General features: G+C 37.0%; 1 protein-coding gene across 1 annotated transcript in view; it reads left to right on the top strand.

Moving 5' to 3' along the window:
- LOC149186907 (Radical SAM superfamily protein) overlaps window positions 1-19,603 on the top strand; it is an 83,682-nt gene that overhangs the window by 41,093 nt on the left and 22,986 nt on the right. The window contains exon 7 of the mRNA XM_089411223.1: window positions 4,565-4,668. Within this exon, the coding sequence (XP_089267349.1) occupies window positions 4,565-4,668 (104 nt within the window). The remainder of the gene's footprint in view (window positions 1-4,564; window positions 4,669-19,603) is intronic.

Raw genomic sequence — 19,603 nt, 5'->3', positions numbered from 1 at the left:
TAACAATGAGATACATAACTATAAGTTTGAGGTGCATAAATTAAAATCAAAAGTAATTGGTACACTAAGATGTAATGTAACACACATTGAGGCTCTAAATGTCCTCCAGTGTTCGAAACTAATCAAAATCTAATCTAATTAGTAATTCCAAAATTTCCATCTTATTAGTATTCTCTGAAAATGTTCCTTTTACTGAGGTTTTTTCATGTGCTAATATGGGCAAGAAAAAAACATCAAAGATTTCTAATCCGTGGAATGTTGAATGAAGCATAAAAACTATGGCTGAAGCAAGAAAACTGATAGCTTGAAAACTTAATATGTTAAAATACGCACAGGTATTGTAATAATAATTTATTAATATATATAAAATGTACAAGTGATGAATGTTTACAATGAGGACCTGCATTTATATACCCAAGCAGGTGTCTTTTTGTGAATGGGCATGTCTTTTAGACATGCCTTTTCACTTAATTTAATGACTATTTAATCTAAATAATATTTAATTATTTAATATTTATATTTATTTTATTTAATTAATTGTTATGATTTATATTCATAACATAGCCCCTTCCTTCAGAAGCTTCGTCCTCAAAGCTATACTGCTGGAAATCGTCTTTGTGGTTGTCATCTTGGCATATGGAAGGCGGAAAGTCTTTGTCACTGGTGGCTCAGCGTCTATAATTCGCTAATAACTCTATTTTGAGTCCAAGGTTGTCTCTTTTTTTTAAAATAATAATTTAATTAATTAAAATATATTAATTAATTAAATTATAATTATAATAAATATGTTATATAATTATATGATATATAATAATTATATATATATATATAATATATAATATATATTATATATATAATAACTATATATAAATATATATATATATATATATATATATATAAACCAAAAATGCCAACACAACGGTTTGATTTTGACACGCCTGCTGAGCGAGACGCCTGTTGATCGAAGGGTTATGCCTCTTGCTCTGGTGGAGTAAGCTCATTCTAATGTTGAAACTCTTCGCACATTTTCGGGCGTTTTACAGGCCGAAATTTCATTGGTAATAGTTCGGCAGACCAAGTCGAATAGACTGCTGATATGCAGATATTTGGGCAGCGAGTGCAAGTTGAAACAGCGTCGAACGATCTACCTTGACAAGGTCCACATCCCACGGTTCAACATCATATGGGGTCTCCATTGGACGCGAAGGGTGATTGACATGATGTGTGCAAATTTTGATAATCTTTTCTAAAATCTTGTTGGACACAGACAACCGAGGAATGGAATTCTCAGAGCCACTGTCCTCCACCATATTCTTTATTATCACCGACTGCAGCTTCACTGCTTCTTGCACATCGAATGCTTTTCCATCAGAGTTCTTTAGTTTCACAATCTGACCATTGCGTATGCCCCCCCAACACAATTTTCGCCGTATGCACAGGTCAAGGGTGTGTCGGGTGTGGGGTTTGTCTTCAGAAAATTCTGTCATCTAGTCCCTCTCATCTTTGTTCACTGATCCAAGAAATCCTCTAAATTGCCATCGAGCCTTTGGAGCGAACTTCGCTTTAATTTTTCCTTTAGTAGAATAGTCTAGGATTTGAAAAAAATCGTGTACTAGTAAAGGACGAGGTGAGTTTGCATTCTTCAAAAACTCCATTGCAAATCTCATAACATAGAACCCACAATGCAGCGTATTCAGTTGTTTAGGAGCCATGATTTCATGCCATACTACGTAATTTTCATCAATGCCGGCCTTCCCTACAACAACTCTTGCTATGGCATATTCATGACCTTTTCGTATTCCAAGGCCTGGAAGATTTGGATTTCTTGACGGTTCGAGCCCACAAACAATCGCTAAAGTCCAGTGGTTTCTGAATAGTAGAGGAATTATATTGAAATCAACTTCTTTCATCTCACTGTCCAGTGCATCCTTGAAAATGTAGAAAGGCGTTGCGTCTATCCAGTCATTGAGCTCGAGCAGGTTGAGACTTATCATGTATGTAGAACATCGGTTAACTCGCTGTTGGATTTCGTCGGGAAATAGCTTCAGACGACAATAGAGGTAGGAGTCGATATGTTGTGCTGATGCCCAAAAGGGTTTAAGGGCCGCCAGTTCTCGAATATCTTCCTTTGACAGAGCAATTGTGATCTCGTCCACTTCATTTCTTAATCGCAAATATGCGACGTCATCTTCTTCGCCTGGAAATTCGTCAAGAAAACTCTCAAACTTTTCTGTTGCCTCTTCGCCGCGCCCCATGAAAGGACTAGGCGGGTTCCCAGCAAGATCTCGAGGACTGCAAATCGCTGAACAATGGCAGAATATATTTTCTCTGCAGAAACTCTTGTACGAAATCCTTTCATCTTCATCGAACAACTGTTCATCGTCATCTTCAGGATATTCATTATCACTCTGTCTAACTTCGTTATCTGCATCTTCATATCGATTAATTAGATCAAAATAATCATCAATCTGTGCAATTTTACTCGGTCGTGTATCATCATTTTCCGAGTATTCACTCTGGAGCTCGTCAAATCAACGTTTCTTAGTTCGAACTTGCTGAGATTCATCGACCTCCGCAGCTTCATATTGATCTTCATAAACAGAATTAGTATCCCCGTCATTTCTTTCATCTTTCTTATTATTGATTTCTTTTTGACATGATTTAACTTCTGCACATGATTTTTCTAATCGCTGAAATACTTCTTGAATTTCGCTAAATTGCTCAACGTATTTAGGACGTGAATGTAATGGCACATTGTGCTGCAAACAACGTTCAAAGACTCGCATGATTATATTGTGTGCCATGGCTCTGATACCACTGAAGCATAAAAACTATGGCTGAAGCAAGAAAACTGATAGCTTGAAAACTTAATATGTTAAAATACACACAGGTATTTGTAATAATATATATATATATATATATATATATATGTATAAATGATGAATGTTTACAATGAGGACCCGCATTTATATACCCAAGCAAGTGTCCTTTCGAGAATGGGCATGTCTTTTAGACATGCCTTTTCACTTAATTTAATGACTATTTAACCTAAATAATATTTAATTATTTAATATTTATATTTATTTTATTTAATTAATTGTTGTGATTTATATTCATAACATTGAACCTAAAATATTCAATTGATTGACAATTTCTCTTCATAAAAATGATCATGTCTTGCCTTAATATTTGCTTTAGAATAATTACGACCTAATAAAATCTTGTGTTTTGGTTCTTTTAACTTGGCATAAGGTAGACATTCAAATACTTGGTTGAGGAATTGTATATATTGAGAACTAGTGATAAAATAACACAAAATATTCAAAAGATATTGGAGGATTGAAAATTGTATTTGACCATGGCTAAACAATTCATCACACAACCACAACGAGTCCCACACTAATGGTTCTTGTTTTACACTTGACACCTCAGAAAAGAAAAACAATCCACCCTCTATTTGAGGAATTTCATCTATTGCAGCTAAACACATCCCCCTCTAACCATCATAGATAGCTTAAGATTGTTAAGCATTTTGTCTTGATGTACTGACACACACACATACATTTACATTTTTTTTTTGGCTTACTATCCAAGGGTCCTGTTAGCTAGCTGGTGTGTTTATGGACATAGAATCAGCAAAGTTAGATATGATTTTGCTGAGTCAGGAGATGTCAATTGCCGAGTTGGGCTTAGTCAAGTTAGGCTGTCTCGACCAATTCTAATTGCAGTGACCGAAAACTATTTTTTGGAATTCAATTGAACTTCCCCAGTGCTTGACCAAAAGGTAAGCCTGTTGCATTTTGAAATGTTCTAGGAATTTCCAAAATTTTCGTCTTATTGATGTTTTTTGAAAATGTTCTTTCTACCCATGGATTTTCATGTGCTAATACGGGCGAGGAAAAACGTTAAAGAGTTATATTCCACAAAGCTATGGGCGTAGAATATTCAATTGATAGACTATTTCTTTTCCTAAAAATTATCACATCTTGCCTTAATGGTTATCTTTGGAATAAGTACCACCTTAGAAAATCATGTGTTTTGGCTCCTTTAACTTGGCATAAGCTAGACATTCAAATATTTGGCTCAAAAATTATGGATTTTGAAAAATAGCGATAAACTAACAAAATATATTCAAGAACTGTTGTAGGATAGAAAATATTATTTGACCATGGCTAAACAATTCATCACCCAACCACAACCAATCCTACACTAATGATTCTTATTTTACGTTGACACCTCAGAAAAGTAAAACAGCCCACCCTCTATTTGAGGAATTTCATCCATTGTAGCTAAACCATTACCCATGTAACCATCATATATAGCCTAAGATTGTTAAGTTTTTTGTCTTGATGTATTGACACGCACACACATACATGTCTTTGCCCTAAAGACTGCCCATAGAAGTTAATATATATTTCTTTGAGTTGATTATGTGCATACATAATTTATGGAATTAACTTCTAGATGATAAAATTAGAAATTTGTAGTTAGTTGTATTTGTTATAACCCTTATAATGGTGTGTCATGCATAAAACTTTATGATGGTGATTTTCTTGACTTGTAGGATGTGAAAATTGGTCAAAGGATGATTACAATTTCCACAGTGGGTGTTCCAAACACTATAAAGAAATTAGCAGCATACAAACTTCAATCAACATTAGCGGTAAGGTATGACATTTCTGAAGTATAATTTAATATGGCTCCATATGCAGGTGTGTGGTATGTTACCCCTATACTTTCTTTCCTTTCATAGTAGGTTTATTATCAAACCACATGAGTTTATGTAATGGTTGACATTACACCACAATAAATGTCAGATCTCTATTTTCCTTAGCAATACTCATCTTTAGCATTACTCAGTTGAGTGTCACCACCAAAGATGGAGAAATTAACATAGATGACAATCAATTATATAAAATGGTTGACTTAGCATATTTTTGCAATACTCCCAAAACTCTAAATCTTACCGCTGTAATAAAAAAAAATATGTTGTTAGAATTATGTATTGGGATGTCCTTGGGAAAATACATTTCAACTTGTTGTAAAATGGACCTTGATGTGCCAGGGCCCTGTTTGTTAGGTCCTTATAATACTAGTGATTCCTCCATTACTATTGTCATTGTATTCCTTATTGTTATTGTTGTGCCCCTATTGTTCCCATATTGTTATTATTGTGCCCCATAAAAGCCCACTATTGTTATTTTTATGCCCTTATATTATTATTGTTAAGTCGGCTTTGGTTATATTGTGACCCCTTAGACTCCTATATATAGAAAGGGGGTTTTGTCATTTCTATCATTCAGAATTGTTCATTTGTGTAATGTAAAGAACGTTGCCCCCTCGAAGAGGTTGATTTCTAAGTCGTTGATTTATCTTTTCTATCTTTTTGTGAGCTGGTTTCATAACATTTGGTATTAGAGCTTTGGATTCTAGGGTTTCGCTGCTCCAAACAGGTCTTTGTGGCATTTTTGCTATAACTTTTTTCTGCAACATTTCAGAAGATTAAAAAAAAATCCATTTGAGACGAAATCATTTCGAACCTTGGGTCTGAATTTTTGATTTTGCTTCGATATATTTTCGAAGATACGGTCCAAGACATTTAGGGTTTCTGCAGGCCCTCGAAATACATTCCAAACAGGTGACCTTGGAAAAATCGTTCTAACTCTCTCTCGGAGCATCTGATTCAAATTTTGTAAGAAGTGATAGAAAGAAGACAAACTTTAGTTTGTTGGGTATCATTTTCAGAACCTAAGGTCGAAACAGTGACACGTGACATGTCGTACAAGTTCACTCTACTGTACCAGTCTATAATCAGGTCATCGTGGGAGATTTGACATAACTCTTCATTGGAGAATCCAATCTTGATCATACTCGCGGGGTTCGAAAGAGGACTCAGAGGGTTACCGCATGAAGAAATTTCAGATCTTGGAGATCCGAAATCACAGAGATACAACAGATTTAATATCGAGCTTCTACAAAGTGAAAAAAAAGGTGTAGTTTTTTTAAATTTTTGCATAAGTTTGGTTTGAAAAACTAGTTTGAAGGAATTCAAAGGGCATAGTGAAGAATTATTATCATTAATGGGTGCCCCGAAGAAAGAAAATGGAAATACCTAGTAAGCAACCTGAAAGCTCTAGCATGACTCATGAAAAAGAGGAAGAAATGCAAACATGATATATCAAAATTACGAGACCAAGTGCAACAAAATTCACTCGCACAAAAGTAACGGAAGCTAAGATGGATTGTTTAAAGAAAGGCGTAGAAGCTAAGATGAATGACGTGGAAGTTAAGATGGATGGCGTGGACGCTAAGATGGATGATTTAAAGAAAGGTGGGGAAGCTAAGATGGAAGATTTGAAGACAAATTTGACAAAGTTTCTACAAGAAATGCTTACTAATGGCGAAAGGGTAGTAAAAGAAACTCATGATGAGAACAAAATAAATGTTAATCATGATTTCATAGACTCTAACGTTGGATCGAAGACCCACCATGTTCCAAAGATCGATATGAGGAAGTTTGATGGCAAGGATCCCATAACATGGATATTACAGATGGAGCAATTTTTCGATTTCCATAATGTGCAAAACACACAAAGGTACACATTGCAACTTTATATTTGGAACCAAATCAGTTTGTATGGTATTGATGGCTTTTCTCTCATAAACAAATTGTCACTTGGGCTATTTTTACTGATGAAATGATAGCACATTATGAGGATACAAAAAACAACATTTTTTTTAGCCAATTGATAAATCTCAAACAAAAGGGTTAAATGATGGAGCACATTGAGGACTTCCAAAAATTGAATATAAGAGTAAAAGATATTCCAGAGGAGCATAGGATTGATGTGTTCATAGGGACTTTAAATGATAACATCCGACATGAGGTTTGCCTTTGGGAACTTGATTAATTGGAGAAGGCATTTAGATTGGCAAGAAAAATGGAAAGCAAAATTATGGCAACAAGGAAGCCTACCATTCACAATCATAAAGATGAAAGTGTTGTTGCCCCTAGCCATCCACAACTTACAAGGTTGACACCACAACAATTAGAAGAAAAAGAGCAAAAGGGCTTTGTTATAGTTGTGATAGCAAATACACTAAAGGTCATAAGTGTGCTGAGAAGAAATTATTTTACATAGATTGTGAAGAGGAGGAAAAAAAGGAACAAGAAACGTCAAAAGAAGAAGGTATACACCAGGAACAAACCCTAGAGAAAGAAGAAATGAATCCGACCATATCTTATAATGCATTGGCTAGAATTACCACTCCTCAAACTATCAAGATAGAAGGGCATATCAAGAAGAAAAAGGTAATAGTGTTAATTGATTCACGCAGTACCTATAATTTTATTCATTGTAAGATATCCAGGAACTGAATTGCTTCCTATATCCAGAACTAGAGTGTCAAGTGATGGTTGCAAGTGGAGGAACCATAAATTGCTCAGGAAAGTGCTATAATATCAAGCTATCCATGGGAGAATATGTATTGAATAGCCCAATGCTTTCCATTCCAATGGATGGTGTTGATGTTGTACTAAGAGTCCAACGGCTACAATCCTTGGGTACAATAAATTTTAATTTTCAAGAACTTTTCATGAAATTTTCTTTAGAAGGAAAGGAAGTTGAATTAAGGGGTATCATAAGGAAACCAGGAAAGATAATCAGCTCTAATGGAATGACAAAGCTTCTAAAGAAAGAACAATGAGGCATAATTGCACAATTATGTTCACTAGAGGTTCCCACATCGAAATCATCTATTTCTCCTGATCTCCAAAAAGTCTTGGACAATCATTCCAAGGTATTTGAGACTCCCAAAGACCTCCCACCTATTCATGATCGTGATCATGCTATTCATTTGATTCCAGGAAGTGTTCCTCCAAACATCAAGGCTTACAGATATCCCTATGCCTAAAAGAGTGAAATTGAACGTATGGTTGCAGAAATGCTATAGGCTGGTATAATTCAACCTAGTCAAAGTTCTTTCTCTGCTCCAGTAGTATTGGTCCACAAGAAGGATGGATCATGGCGCATGTGTCCAGATTAGTGGGAGCTCAACAAGCTCACTATTAAAGATAAATTTCCCATTTCTGCCATTGATGAATTATTGGATGAATTGCATGGATCAATTTACTTCACCAAGTTGGATCTTTGTTCAGGATATCATCAAATTAGAATGAAGACTGAAGACATTCCGAAAACAACATTTAGAACTCATGAGGGTCATTATGAATTTTTGGTCATGCCTTTTGGCCTTACCAATGCACCTTCTACATTTCAAGGTTTGATGAATTCCATTTTCAAACCCTTCCTTAGAAAATTGTGCTAGTATTTTTTGATGATATACTAATCTACAACAAGTCTTGGAAGGATCATGTTCAACATGTTGACAGGGTGCTCAAACTATCGGAGGAGAAACAATTATATGCAAAAACCTCCAAATGTTTCTTTGGAGTACAAGAGGTGGAATATCTGGGTCATATTGTTTCTCAAGAAGGTGTTAAGGTAGACCCTAGCAAAATTAAAACCATTAAGGAATGGAAAATCCCCACATCCATAAAGCATCTGCAAGGATTTCTCGGGTTGACAAGGTATTATCACAAGTTTGTTAAGAATTATGGGAGAATAACAGCACCCCTAACAACATTATTGAAGAAAGATGCATTTTCATGGACTCCAGAAGCAACGAAGGCCTTTGAACATCTTAAAGAGGAAATGTGCCAAGCACCGATGCTGTTTTAATGCAAGAAGAAAGACCCATTGCTTTTGAAAGTCATCCAATCAAATGAAAGTATTTACACAAAGCTATTTATGAGAAGGAAATGTTGGCAATACTACATGCACTTAAGAAATGGCGACCCTACCTAATGGGAAGACACTTCAAGGTAAAAATAGATCATGATAGTCTTTAATACTTTTTAGAACAAAGATTATGTTCAGAAGAGCAGCAAAAATGGGTCACAAAGATGTTGGGTTATGACTTTGAAAGCATCTACAAAAAAGGGAAGCAAAATGTTGTGGCAGATGCACTCTCAAGAAATGATGAGGATGTGGAAGCATTTCTATTATCCAACCAGATTGGATAAACGAAGCAAGGGATGAATGGAAGAATGACGAAAAAGTGTGGGCACTCATTCAAAAGTTACAACAAGATTCCAATACATCTGATACATTTAGCTGACAAAATGATTCGTTATGGTACAAAGATCGGTTATACCTATGTAAGAATTCCCAACTCAAACAAAAAGATTCTTAGGGAATTGCACAGCTCTCCCTTAGAAGGGCACTAAGGATTTCTAAAAGCTTACCATGGGATTAAGAAGGATTTTTTTGGGATGGCCTTAAATCGGATATTCAAAAGTTTGTGGTGGAATGTTTGGTTTGCCAACAAAATAAAGTTGAAACAATTAAGACCTCAGGTCTATTGCAACTTTTATCCATTCCAAGCCAACGTTGGGAGGAGGTTTCAATGGATTTTATCACAGGTTTACCCAAGTCCGAAGGAAAGAGTGTTATCATGGTGGTAGTTGATAGACTTACCAAGTATGCACACTTTTGTGCATTATCTCATCCATTTGAAGTGAGTACAGTTTTTACTGCATTTATGGAAACAATTCAAAAGCTACATGGAAACCCAAATATTATTGTAAGCGATAGAGATCCCATTTTCACTGGAAATTTTTGGACATAATTATTTTCTTGTCTTGGTACTCAGTTAGCTCATAGCTCATCTTATCTCATCTTATCATCCTCAATCTGATGGGCAAACTGAGATGGTAAACAAATGTTTGGAAGGATATCTTCGTTGCTTTGTATCTGATAAACAGACACAATGGGTCAAATGGTTGCCTCTGGCTGAATGGTGGTATAACACTTCCTTCCATACTGCAACAAAAATGACCCCATTTATGGCGCGCTTTATGGATATCATCCACCATCCATCACATCATATTTAAGAGAAAATTCTAAGGTTCAAGCAGTGGAAGATCACATCAAGCATCAACAACAAGTTCTCCAACTCTTAAAGGATAACCTCACGTTGGCGCATAATAGAATGAAACAGCAGGCAGATCAACATCGCAGCGAAAAAAGTTTTGATGTAGGTGATTGGGTATTCCTACAACTACAACCTTATAAACAAATGTCCCTCAAGTAAGCTAAGAAGGATAATAAATTCTCACCAAAGTATTATGGTCCGTATAAGGTGTTGCAAAAGATAGGTACTATGGCATAAAAATTGGAGCTTCCTGTAGCTTCCCGAGTGCACCCAGTTTTCCATGTTTCATGCTTAAAGAAGGTTATAGGTGACAAGCTCCCAGTTCAAACAATATTGCAAAAACTTGATGAGGAAGGAAAAATTGTATTGGAACCTAAAGCAGTCAAAGAAACAAGAACTCGACAGCTACAAAATCGATCAATTTCAGAATATCTCATCAAGTGGAAGAACTTACCCGTTGAACATTGCACATGGGAGGATGATAATTATATATAGAAGCATCCAAAACTACTCAAGGGTTGAGGACAACACTTTTTTGAAGGAGAGGGGCATGTTAGGTCCCTATAATACTAGTGATTCCCCCATTACTATTGTCATTGTATCCCTTATTGTTATTGTTGTGCCCCTATTGTTCCCATATTGTTATTATTGTGCCCCATAGAAGCCCACTATTGTTATTTTTATGCCCTTATATTATTTTTGTTAGGTCGACTTGGATTATATCGTGACCCCTTAGACTCCTATATATAGAAAGGAGGTTTTGTCATTTTTATCATCCAAGAATTGTTCATTTGTTTAATGTAAAGGAGGTTGCCCCCTCGAAGAGGCTGATTTCTAAGTCGTTGATCTATTTTTTCAATTTTTTGTGAATTGGTTTCATAACACTGTTACCAATCCATATACATGGATAACCCTAGGAGAAAATCTTTCTACGTGGATTTCCAGCTAGTGGTCTCATATGATCCTTAGATATTCGCTTCTTGGATGCCTCTCGTCCACTCATTGGTTGGCTCATACACTTGATTAGGCTATTCACTAGAGGAAGGTAGGTCAACGACCATGAGGTACATTAGCCATTATTTCATAAGAAGTGCTTACATTCAATGTTTAGGCATCTAAGTAAGGATCATGGGTTGAAGTCAGATAATGGATCATGATACTTAGAAGTTATACTTGTTGCCTTATTTCACCTTGGTGGTCATCCTCTCTTCCTAGTCAAGTGGATTGCTTGGGGTTTTTCTTTCATTGTCTAGGAGGGGCACGAATAGGAGGCCTTGATAAAGGTAGCATGTCCATATCCTTAATCCATTGCCCCTTCTTTTGTTTATTTTCTCATACTAGTTCCCTGTTTGTCTCATCCTTTGAGAAAAGGGGCTTGGAAATTGCCTAGAGGTTGACGCAATTGCAAAAAGAAAGAAAGTTGAAAGTATGTGCCTTTTGTTAAATGCAAAAAAATGTCTAGGGATGAATGATGATTAAAAGTCAATTTAACTTGAGCTCAACCCCCTCATGTGAGGCCATCACCCTAGTCCCTTCTTTATTATGCCTATCAAAGTAAAAGAGACTTATGAAAACATCCCAACCTCAATGAGCAATGAACCACCTCATTCTAAAAGTGGCCTTAAATGAAATTAATGAAATCTTACTAAGCAAGGCGGATCAAAACAAAGAAAAATGCTAAGGGTGGAATAAGCGGTGTCGAGGAAAGGGTAACTCGAGTAAATGTTGTTGAATTTGGTAGTTGTGGTCGATAGTCTTCTCTACAAGTCAACTTTAAAAAAAAAATGAAAAAGAAGAATTTTGAAATTTCAATTTTGAATTTAATTTTTTCCTCCAAAATGTAAGGTCAACTCCAATTGTTTAAGTCCGCCTAGCAATAAGAAACATGCCCCTTGGGCACCTTAGATCACTATAAATATACATTCGACCTCCATCCCTTGGAGCAATTTAGATCAATGTTGCACGGCTCGTACTCGTATAAGACTCGTTTGGCTATTGACTCGTTGACTCGTATAAGACTCAAGAATGACCCGTATAAGACTCGTATAAGACTCGTTTGGCTATTGACTCGTCGACTCGTATAAGACTCAAAAACGACCCGTATAAGACTCACATAAGACTCGGCAAAATACAAAAAAAACTTAAAATATGGTAGATTTTAAGCACAAAAAAGAAACTAATGACAATTCCAATCCTTGTAAGTTATAAAAACCACAATATATGCAATAATTCATAGCATCATCTCATATCTATAAAAGTACAACATAATATATACAATTTTTGTAAGCAAAACATTTAGATACTGAATAAGAAAAGGAATCATGATTCCATAATTAAAATAAAAAATGGCAGTAAGTTCAAAATTCAAATACATGTCATAAATGATAAATGATTGTCTCATAATAATCTTGAGTCTCGTCACTCATGGACGACTACACCTACAATAAGCCCTCATTGAGCTAGGGCCAACATTAGAAGTCTGAAGCAACTGTGAGGCAGGTGTATTTGGAGTCTCCATTTGAGATGGAAAACTAGAGAGATCCTCAGTCTCTTCATCAAGCCAACGCTAATCAGGGGACGACTCCTCCACAACCCAATCAGACTAAATCAATAGTATCCAATAAAATTGGATTTGTATCCTTTGGTTGCACTTGTTTTGTGAGCATTCAAAGGTTGTAGTAGATGAAAACCAACTTCTCCAACCTCTCATGCTCCAACTTGTTTATCTTTTTGCTGTGGATGTGCTCAAAGACTGACCAATTGCACTCACAAGAAGAAGCACTATAGGGTTGACTCAAAAATCTAATGGGGAATTCTTGTAATTGTGGTGCTTCAGTGCCACAATCCATCCACCAATGAGCTGTAAAAAAAATAACAACAAAGATTATCAGTTTGCAATGCCAAACATATAAAAGAGAACTAGCAAAATTACAAGCTAAGTTCTAACAATTTGCACTTACAAGGCATTTTCTTGTCCTTGAGAGGTTGGCTTGAGCTGAATCCAAACATGCCAGATGCTTCCTTGTACATATCTCGTTGTATGTTGATTTTGTCTTGAATATCTTGATATGGGAACATCTTCTCAATGCATATCATGACACCTCTCATCACCTCGAGATCTCTTTGAATGTTAGACCCCTCACTATAGAATAAGCTCGGATTGAGATATTCTCCCGCTGCATGCAATGGTGAATGTAGCTGCCTGTCCCATCTAGAATCAATAATCTGACATAAAGGGAGATATTTAGATTCATTTCCCTTATAGAAAGTCTTGATGGCGTCTTTGGCCCTGTCCACGCCCTCATAAATATATCCAATTGCAGGTTTCTCTCCATCCATCAATCTCAAGGCTTTCACAAGGGGCTCAGTGAAGTTGACAATCTTAGTGATTTTGTCCCACAAACTATCACCAAACACAGATGCTTTCATAGACAATGCTTTTGGTTGTGTGCTATCTTTCCAAAATATCCATTGCTGGCTTCAAAGCATTCTTCTCAAAGCTTGGTACTCATACAAAGGCTTTGGAGGAAAAGAAAGTTTGTCGCAAACCGTGTGACTACTGGGCGACTAAGTTCACCCTGTGTGAATTCCCTCATAAGGTTCAACACCCAAGCATGGTTATAAATATACTTGGTAATTTGCTTGCACCCTTGCATAACATCTTGCTGCCACTCAAACTTCCCAATGTCCTCTAGTATCAAGTCTATGCAATGGGTAGCACATGGAGTTCAAAAAATGGTGGGATATTTGGCACAAAGCAACCTTCCAACTGCCACATAATTTGTTGCATTATTTGTGATTACTTGGACAACATTTGCAACCCCAACTTCCTCCACCACATCAGCCAACAATGTAAAAATCAAATGTGCATCTTTTACATGTTCAGATGCATCAATGGATTTTAGGAACATGGTTCCTTTAGGCAAGCTACAACAAAATTTATTATTGTTCTACGCCTCTGATCTATCCACTCATCAGACATAATTGTACAACTTGCAAATTTCCATGAGCTTTTAATGCTCTCTAATTGTTCCTTGACACACTCAAGCTCCTCATCTAGTTCTTTCCCCCTAAGTGCATTATAAGATGGGGCTTTGTATCCAAGGCCAACTCTTGCAATGGCATCCAACGTGGGTTGATAAAAATAAGACTTTGCATAGTTGAATGAAAGGCTATTACGGTACCAAAACCCCCTCATTGCCATATTTGTCTCCTTCCTCTTCTTTTCATTAAAAATCTCCAAGATTGGCTGAGATCTTGGAGTTGTACGAGGACTGAAGAAAGAAGAGGTTATACTCTTGTTTGCCACAACACTTGAAGAGGAGTTATCGATACCTGCACTTTGAATCTGTGGTTCACTTTGAGATGAAGATCTACCTATCCCAACAATCCCAACCTTACTTTTTTCCCTCTTAGAACTCTCTTCTTTAATGGCTTCCAAAGTAGCTACCATTTCAGCAATGACTTCATTAGGGTAATGTTCACAACATCCCACACCATTCCAAGGAATTCTAGCTAGGTGGTATTTTAGCTTGTTTATGCCTGCGTGCGGTGTGGCTTTGCAATAATTGCACTTGACATGGTGGTCATTACCGGTAATGAGTCGTTGACCATGTGCACATGCCGAATCACGAGACATTCTAGTACCCTTTGGTGGCATGGTGACAGAATAAAAATTTAAATTTAATTGATATTCAAACAAGCAATTCAAAAAACATTCAAACAAGCAATCCAATGTTTGGTCATGAAGCCTACCTCTTTGTGATGAAGCTGGGTCTGATCTGATGAAGCCTCCTTTAGCCTCATGCAAGAGCTCCTTCACTGTCTAGTGTAGTCATTCAACACTCATAGAAATGAGTCAAACACTCAAATGACAAATGGAAGGGAGAGAGGTGCTTATAAAGCATTTTCTTCCCTCCAATTTCCCTTTCCCTCCACCGTATCTCCAAAAAAATTTATTTATTTATTTTATTAAATTGAGGGTCTTGACGAGTCGAATACGGGTCCGATACGATTCGTATGAAAAACTTGTAGCTCCTATACAGGTACACATGTTCAATACATGTTTCCTTGGGTATGGTTTAGGGTGCGAGTTCTATACGAGTGATCGTCTTGCTATAGAACCCGCCAAGACCCATGGGTACTCGCAGGTCCTATATGGGTGGTGCTAAACTGATTTAGATTAATTATCAATTCTTCTGTTTTCTGTCCACGCGTGCAAAGGGGAGAGAGAGAGAGAGAGAGAGAGAGAGAGAGAGAGAGAGGACCAATGAAGTTTGACTCGTCTTGACTAGCATTCACTGAGATTTTTTTTGGTAGGTTGACCACCATTGATCGAATCTTTTCTAGACAGGTTGACCAAATTTCTGAGGTAGTTGCAGGAAGTCGAAATTCGACTTGTTTGACCAGATTTGACTTTTGCAAAAGGCCGAAAATCTCTCTGTTTGACTAGGTTTGACCTGTGTAGTTTCTGTGGTCGGTTTGACCTAGTTTGACTGGAAAATCAAATTGTATCTCTTGTTGAATTGGACAATTTCTCCTAAGAAAAGGTCTTTGGGTTTTTCCCTAGTTAGGGTTTTCCTAGGGTAAAATTTTGTGTCTCGTGTGTTTGGTGGTCTCTTCATGATCCTACTATCGTTATTGTTTTACTGTTGAGATTTTCTATGTACATTTGCTTAATGATAAGATGGATTAATTAAGAAATCATTAGAAAGTAATTATCAGACTAGAAGACCTTGAAAAATCAACATGGTATCTGAGCAAGGTTAAAGAGAAGCCTTGATGAAGTTTTGTTTGAAATTGAAAGTCCAAGTTTTGTAGTCCTAGTTCAGGGCAGGGGACCTCAGGCTGACAAGAAAGGATCAATTAAAGATGGTTTTGACTCTGTTTTTGGAAGAAGGAGAAGTTTCTATTGTCGACTCCTTCAAGGAGACCAAGCGTCTGTTTTATATTGAGAAAGAGGGCCAAAGCCCTAAAAGGTCAAAAGACCTTAGGTTGCTACATAGACTAGACTGAGGTAGTTAGAAGGCTAGTCGAGGCCTTAAGGAGTAGGCCATAGGTTAGAGAGGAAGGGCTGAGAGGCCTCAAAGGATTGAGAGCAGGACGAAATTATCTCAGGCCTAGGAAAAGACTATCAAAGGTGCCTTAGGGTCTGATATTCATGGAAGAAGGGTTGGTCTAGCCATAGGAGTTTCTAGGACCGAATTTGTTTTAGAAGTCTGTATCCAAGTGCTAGTCGAGATTCTGTCGATGGCCTCAACCCTAGTTGTAGGAGGGTCAAAGGGTCTCAGTTCAAGAACAAGGGAGCCGCGAAGCCTCAGCACGGAGGGTAGAAGAAGCTAAACTACCCCAAACCTGTAAAGGGGCTAATGAAGTTGTCTTTTTGTGTAGGAGGTCTGTGAAGGTTTGTTTAAAGAGGTTTGAGTAGCATGGTTTGATGCTTCCTAGAATTGTAATCCCTACTTATAAACCTCATATTGTGGAGAAGACTATTCATTATAAGATGATTATGAAGTCTATTAGCAGCTGTGTATACATGACAAGGAGCTTTTGACTAATACCTTGCGTATGATATTGAAAATAAATTATACTACTAAGGTGCCATTACTTAATTCTTGCCAGAATAGATTGGAAGATTGTTTGATTCAATGAAACCAAAACTAGAGGGAGCTAATCTCTAGTTCCTAGTTCTCAGATTGACACTTACCATTGTTTGAAGAAGTACAACTTCAACAAAGTTTGAAGGAAGTAATCTCAGTATGCCTTCTCTTTGAAGGGTATAAAACCATTCTTTCAAAATCTTGCAAATAAATATGGTCAAGTCAAGGGCATTCAAAAGTTTATAGTGAAGGAGGGACTGAGATTGAGTATAAGGCTAAATAAAGCCGAGTTGAAGCTTAAACAAGGAATTGCGTTTAGCCCTGTTTGAATAGCTTCAAAGGAATGTGTTGAATCTTGTTTAGGAAGCCATCTAGAGACAGAATAAAAAATGTTGTCACTAATGAGGTCTAGTTCAAGGTACTCGCTAAAAGAAGGTTGGGGGTGAGGATTATAAGAAATGTAATTGTACTTGTCATTAGGTCATGCTTTATATCATTTTCAGCACATATAGCCACGTATATAGGTTGATTTTGGACGTAAAGCCTCATATATAGAGGCTGATTTTGTATCTTGGATGTATAGCCTCATCTATAAAGAATAATTTTGGATTTTGAATCATGTAATCTTCTATGAGTTAATATAGATTTGGTTTACCTTCTAAATTGTCATTTATGTGTCTCATTCTTTCTTTTCTTGATAATGCGTTGTTAACTTATTTATAAAAAAATTACACACACATATGATGTTTCCCCTGACGTTTCCATTTTTTGGGGATCGCGTTTTTAGCCGTACCTGTTTCAGAAACTTCCAGACATTTTGGTGTTTTGTGCAACTTAGCTCTCAACTCATTTTTTAGTCCAAAAAACACATGACTGCTTTAGAAGGGGTTGTGATCGCAATTTGACATTGAAAGAAATAATTTACAAGGCCAAGGTAAGCGTCACCCCACCAACCATATATTTAAAAACCTTAAACTTTTTAAAATTTTATTTTATAAAATACAAAAATATAAAAATTCAGAAAACGTAAAAATACGAAAACATTTCACTCGTTTGAGCTTAATTTCTATTTTTCAGCTAGTTTTATCTCGTGGGTTATGCTTGAATCTTATCTGTTTGGACCAAGAAAGGTATAGCTTGCTTGTCTTGTGTAGGAAAGCTGATCTAAAGTGAATTTAAAGGGTTGTCCAATGGTTTTACAGGTTTGCAAAACAATTTACAACAACAGATTTGAGTGGTAAGAGAAACCCTCACTCAAGGGTTTGAGCCTAAAAGGTATGTACTTGTAAACTCTTGTCAATTTTTCAGTTCCGAGCAATAATTCATCATTATTTGAAGTCAATTATCACTTTCCAACTTGTTGGGAAATTAATTTTTCTGCATAAAATAAAAGTCTGGGTTTTGATCCATTTATATTTGATCCCTTTAGTGAGTAAACATTTTCCAGACTGCAATATCTTTCAAATTACTCACTTATTTTAGGCGTTGGGCTATTTTTATTGAAATATATTCATTTCCCTAGCATTTCCACCTCTAGATCCACTTTAAAAGAGTATCTAAAGACTTGTGGGTGGTCCCTATTACTCACCCAAAGTGGGTGACCCCATAGGAGAAAATTTTCTCACATCGTTTCCAGCTGGATGGTCAACAACCCCTGACAGCCACTAGTAGTCGATGACAATGTGCCCTTCATATCTCCACCACTTGCATCAGTGGTATGTTTCCTCACCCATTTGGCAAAAGCACATGTTGGAAGGTGGGCATCCAATCAAAAGGTACTTTATTCATTTTGCAATTGGGTGCTTATGCTTGTTTGAATTTGGGCATTTGACATGGATTATGGGGTAACCTGGAAGGAAGAGGGGTTTTGACCATGATCTTGTTCCCTCACCTTAAATGGGGGGTTAATCTTTCATCCTAGTCCAATGGTACCTCCCCTAATGGCTCAATGGGTATAGGAGGGTTACTACTTGGGAAACGCTGATTGAGATAATGTAGAGCCATTTTTCCCTATTCCATACTTACCACTTTTTATCTTACATTACAATCCCTATATTCCACCTCCCTTCTTTAGGTCCAACTTACCATTGGTTCTTTGGGATTTGGCATTGCACTCCTCATATCTGGGTAGGGCTTGGAATTTTTCCTTGGGAGGTTGATGCAGCGGAAAGAACAAGAAGCATATGATGACCACAAGCAAAATCAAAAGAAGATCAAAATGCAAAAGATGGTTGGGACACACATTAACACATGGGAAAAAGCCTAGCATGAACTCGACCTCACTAGTTATGGTCATCACCCAGTTCTTGAGCACATGTGGCTCTTCATATTATGAGAAGGAACCCTTGCATGTGCCAACCCTTGATTGGCAATGAGCCGCCTCATCATTAAGGGGGTAATAATTGCTATACATCACACAAAGCAAGCTCCAACCCTTTGAGCTACGAGTAGTAATACAAAAGAAAAATCAAGAAAAAGTAAAAGGTGCTCAAGAGGGGTGGAAAAACGAAGGCCAAGTTGGTAAGTCATGCATCCACGATTGCTCTCTCCCCACATCTATACACCCAAGATGAGGAGACCATCATTGCTGGTCATGAAGTCTTCTCCCCTCTGTTTCATCATTATTCACATGACACATATCAATTGAATGGTGGACCAAGGACATGTCATTTCCCCTTGGGGGTTGGAAGCGCCTAATAGGGTGGTTTATTAACCACTCCTACCTAGGGAGGTAACACCATTACGAGTTCAAAGCCTTATTTTAAGTGTCAAATTGCCCATTACTTTCAAGCTTTGTTCACTTAGATGCAAAATTGATTAAATGTACCTCATGATGTAGTTGCTAGTACCAGATATTGTGTGTAATTGTCAAGTAGTCTCACAACCATTGTTGGGCAACTTAATTGGGGCCTAAGTCTTCCAGAGGGGCATATTGACACCCACATGTGGAGCATTGAGAGCCATGGGACTCCAAGTAGTAGTAGCAAAGCATCATACATACATGTGGG

The sequence above is a fragment of the Pinus tabuliformis genome, chromosome 3_1 (genome assembly GCF_031772625.1).
Source record: "Pinus tabuliformis cultivar Carrire ecotype Pingquan chromosome 3_1, CPIR1, whole genome shotgun sequence".
Lineage (NCBI taxonomy): Eukaryota > Viridiplantae > Streptophyta > Pinopsida > Pinales > Pinaceae > Pinus > Pinus tabuliformis.
Note: the sequence above shows the minus strand (reverse complement) of the source record. Positions and strands in the feature narration are given on the sequence as shown.